General features: G+C 39.2%; 1 protein-coding gene across 1 annotated transcript in view; it reads left to right on the plus strand.

Moving 5' to 3' along the window:
- The window catches only part of LOC101497477 (uncharacterized), an 8,316-nt gene extending 4,030 nt beyond the window's left edge, over positions 1-4,286 (plus strand). Inside the window, 2 exon segments of the mRNA XM_073371025.1 lie at positions 555-1,994; positions 2,288-4,286. Of these exon segments, the coding sequence (XP_073227126.1) occupies positions 555-1,994; positions 2,288-4,286 (3,439 nt within the window).
- The last annotated feature ends 868 nt before the right edge of the window (positions 4,287-5,154 follow it).

A 5,154-nucleotide genomic window follows, 5' to 3' on the forward strand; every position in this document is an offset into this window, starting at 1 on the left:
GAAAAAGATCCCTAAAACAGTAAAAATCTGCGTTTTTATGGTTGCTGGTGCGCGTCGCGCGCCCCAGGCACGGAAAACGCGCTCCAGGCGCGTTTGGGCAGTAGCAACTGCTGGAAAACGCGCTTCAGGTGCGCTTGGGCGCGCAGCATCTGTTGTCCGACGTATATTTCATTTTTCTCCTCTTTCGAGTCTGAATTTGGTTCTGGTGCCTTCATGAAAGTTGTAGTTATGGATCCTAGCTTTCATTTGAACTTGGTTTGACTCAATTGGACATCTACAACTCCAGATATGGCTGAGATACTCTACATATGTCATGTTGATTTCTCACCAAAATTCAGCACTGCACCAAAACATAACGCAATGTAAAATTACGAAAAATTCCTACTTAATCACTGAAACAAAACACAACACACTTTATTAACTCAAAGAACAAAAATCAACAAAATATATCAAATAAATCCTTAATTTAACTAATGATTGAGGATAAATAAGACTAAAATAGTGGGAAAATATGCATATGATGAAGAGTCATCACCTAGCCTTGAATCCAGCAGATTTGGGAATAGTTCATTCACAGACGACTGTACTAAGATCTCGTTGCATAATCTTAACCATTTTGTTAGTCAGACAGAAAAAGATAATAAAGAAGACTCTGAACCCCCTCTAGATTTGTTAAGAGCGGTAGAACGGGAAGCCTAGGGTATCATGCCCTTTGAGGAACCGATAGAAATTGTTAATCTAGGGACAGAAGAAGGAATGAAAGAAATTAAGGTTGGCACCATCTTAAAGAAAGAAGTATATCACAAACTAATCCAACTCCTACATGAATACAAAGATGTTTTTGCCTGGTCATATAAGGATATGCCTGGATTGGATACTAGCATAGTGGAGCATAAATTGCCCTTAAAACTCGATTCTTCTCCGGTGAAACAAAAATTAAGGCGAATGAAGCCTAATATGTCATTAAAATTCAGGGAAGAAATACAAAAACAATTTGACGCAGGATTCCTCGCTGTGGCAAATTATCCCCAATGGATAGCCAATATTGTACCAGTGCCAAAAAAGGATGGCAAAGTACAAATGTGTGTCGATTATAGGGACCTTAATAAAGCTAGTCCTAAAGATGATTTCCCGTTACCTCACATCGATATTTTGGTTGATAATACGGCTCACCATTCACTTTTTTCCTTTATGGATGGTTTCTCTGGGTATAATCAAATTAAGATGACAGCTGAAGATATGGAAAAAACGACTTTCATCACTCCTTGGGGAACATTTTGTTACAAAGTAATGCCTTTTGGTCTGAATAATGCTGGGGCAACCTACCAAAGAGCTATGGTAACCCTATTCCATGACATGATACATAAAGAGGTCGAAGTTTATGTAGACGACATGATTGCTAAGTCACAAACAGAAGAAGAACATATTATTGATCTAAAGAAACTCTTCAAAAGACTTAGAAAGTTTAAGCTAAAGCTCAACCCCTCCAAATGCACTTTTGGGGTGACATCGTGCAAATTATTGGGATTTGTGGTTAGTCAGAGAGGAATAGAGGTTGATCCCGATAAGATTCGAGCCATTGCAGAAATGCCTCCCCCGAGAATAGAAAAAGAAGTTCGCGGTTTTCTTGGGAGACTGAATTATATTTCAAGATTTATATCACAACTAACTGGTACTTGTAAACCGATATTTAAACTTTTACGGAAAAATCAAACAGTTGTGTGGAACGAAGAATGTCAAAATGCATTTGAAAAAATCCGACAATATTTGCAAAATCCTCGAATTCTAGCCCCGCCAGTTCTGGGCCGACCCTTGATTATGTATCTTACAGTCCTCGACGGGGCCATGGGATGCGTACTGGGGCAACATTATGAAACAGGAAAAAAGGAGCATGCCATTTATTATCTAAGTAAAAAATTTACAGATGTTGAAACAAGATATACAATGTTAGAACGTACTTGTTGTGCCTTAGCATGGGCGGCTCATCGCTTGAGGCAATACATGCTTTGCCATACAACTTATTTGATATCCAAAATGGATCCAATCAAGTACATTTTTGAAAAGCCCGCTCTCACAAGGCGAATTGCCCAGTTCTGGGCCGACCCTTGATTATGTATCTTACAGTCCTCGATGGGGCCATGGGATGCGTACTGGGGCAACCTGATGAAACAGGAAAAAAGGAGCATGCCATTTATTATCTAAGTAAAAAATTTACAGATGCTGAAACAAGATATACAATGTTAGAACGTACTTGTTGTGCCTTAGCATGGGCGGCTCATCGCTTGAGGCAATACATGCTTTGCCATACAACTTATTTGATATCCAAAATGGATCCAATCAAGTACATTTTTGAAAAGCCCGCTCTCACAGGGCGAATTGCTCGATGGCAGGTGATGTTATCAGAATATGATATCACCTATGTTACACAGAAAGCCATCAAAGGGAGTGCCTTAGCAGATTATCTAGCTAATCAACCTATTGATGATTATAAATCAATGCAATGTGAATTCACAGACGAAAGTATCATGGTTTTGCCTAAAGAATATGATGATGGAAAATGGACCTTGTTGTTCGACGGGGCCTCAAACATAATGGGGCATGGGATTGGGGTTGTTTTAATATCTCCAAAAAAAAAGTTGATACCTATCACAGCGCGATCGTGTTTTGATTGTACCAATAATATGGCAGAATATGAAGCTTGTGCCATGGGAGTTTTGGCGGCTTTGGAATCGAAAGTAAAAGTTCTAGAAGTATATGGAGATTCAGCCCTAGTCATTAATCAGCTTAACCAAGAATGGGAAACTCGAGATAAGAAGTTAATACCTTATTTTACCTACATAAAAGAATTGTCTTTAGAATTTGACAAAATCACATTTCACCATGTCCCTCGAGAAGACAATCAATTGGCTGATGCTTTGGCTACTTTATCATCTATGTTCCAAATAAATCGAAACGATGAAATCCCATAAATTAAAATGGAGAGTCGAGATTATCCAGCCTACTGCCATGTCATGGAAGAAGAAACTGACGGAAAACCGTGGTATCACGACATCAAACATTATCTTATAAATAGAGAATATCCTCCCGGAATATCGGAGAATGAGAAAAGAACTTTGAGACGGTTATCCGCGAGATTTTTTGTGAACGAAAATATTTTGTATAAGAGGAATAACGATATGGTACTCCTCAAATGTGTTGATGTTAATGAGGCGAAATAAATTCTACAAGATATTCACGATGGCTCTTATGGGATCCATATGAATGGACACGCCATGTCTAGAAAGATTCTTCGGGCCGGATATTATTGGCTCACCCTAGAAAAAGATTGTTTTAATTATGTAAAGAAATGTTATAAGTGTCAAATATATGCTGATAATATCCACGCCCCACTAGTGCCCCTGAACACCCTTTCAGCGCCCTGGCCGTTCTCAATGTGGGGCATAGACGTCATCGGAATGATAGAACCGAAAGCATCAAATGGACATCGCTTCATCTTGGTGGCAGTTGATTACTTTACCAAATGGGTAGAGGCAACTTCATACGCCAATGTAACCAAAAATGTGGTAGTCAAATTTATAAAAAGGGAATTAATATGTCGTTATGGTCTACTAAGCAAGATCATTACTGACAATGCCACAAATCTAAATAACAAAATGATGGATGAATTGTGTGTCACCTTTAAAATTCAACACCACAACTCGTCCCCCTACAGACCAAAAATGAATGGTGCAGTTGAAGCAGCAAATAAAAACATCAAAAAAATTATTCAGAAAATGGTTATAACATACAAAGATTGGCATGAGATGTTGCCATTTGCACTACATGGGTATCGTACTTCGGTACGCACTTCAACTGGGGCAACCCCTTTTTCCTTAGTATATGGGATGGAGGTTGTGCTACCTATTGAAGTAGAAATCCCCTCGCTAAGAGTATTAATGGAATCTAAACTAGAGGAGTCGGAATGGGTACAAACACGTTTTGATCAATTGAATTTGATTGAAGAAAAAAGGTTGGCGGCCTTATGTCATGGGCAATTATATCAGAAAAGACTGAAGAAAGCGTATGAGAAAAAAATATATCCTCGAGAATTCCAGGAAGGTGATCTGGTGCTGAAAAAAATCTTACCCATTCAAAAGGATTATCGTGGGAAATGGACTCCTAACTATGAGGGACCATACGTCGTGAAGAAAGCTTTCTCAGGTGGAGCTTTGATCCTTACGAATATGGATGGAAAAGATTTAGCTCTTCTTGTAAACTCAAACGCCGTAAAAAAGTATTATGCTTAAATAATGAATACCCGTTAGGTTGAAAACCTGAAAGGGCGACCTAGGCAAAAACTATGGTAAAAATAAATAAAAAACCCGCTAGGTTGAAAACCTGAAAGGGCAACCTAGACAAAAATTAGGGTGCACAAAAAATATCTGTTAGGTTAAAAACCCAAAAGGGCGACTTGAGAGAAGAAGAAAAACAAGAACAAAGAATATATACTCGAAAAGACAAAATGAACAATATGGATCGGATTATCGCATGAGAAGTTAGTACAGTCTACCTTGGAATTACTAGTAACCAAGTTGGGTCTCCCACCCATTTCTTTTGTTTTATCTTATGTATATTCTTTTTTCTTTACCATTGAATTACTAGCATCCAAGACGGGTCTTCCACCCATTTCTTTTGTTTTATCTTATGTATATTCTTTTTTTTTTTCTTTCAATATATTCATATATACTGTTATTACCTTTATAATTTAACTTTTTTCCTGAATGCATCTTATGATTATCATGTATTGGAAAGTAAACGATCCGCATGTTGAAGCTGGGAAAACAACTCGCACCCAAAGCCGAGAAAACGACCCGCATGTTGAAGCCGGGAAAACGACTCGCACCCCGAACCCGATAAAACGACCCGCATGTTGAAGCTGGGAAAACGACTCGCACCCGAAGCCGAGAAAACGACCCGCATGTTGAAGCCGGGAAAACGACTTGCACCCGAAGCTGAGAAAACCATCCACATGTTGAAGCCAGGAAAATGACTCGCACCCGAAGCCGAGAAAACGACCCGCATGTTGAAGCCGGAAAACGACGCGCACCCGAAGCCGAGAAAACGACCCGCATGTTGAAGCTGGGAAAACGATTCGCACCCGAAGCCGAGCAAAAT

This window comes from Cicer arietinum, chromosome 1 (genome assembly GCF_000331145.2).
Source record: "Cicer arietinum cultivar CDC Frontier isolate Library 1 chromosome 1, Cicar.CDCFrontier_v2.0, whole genome shotgun sequence".
In the NCBI taxonomy this organism is placed as follows: domain Eukaryota; kingdom Viridiplantae; phylum Streptophyta; class Magnoliopsida; order Fabales; family Fabaceae; genus Cicer; species Cicer arietinum.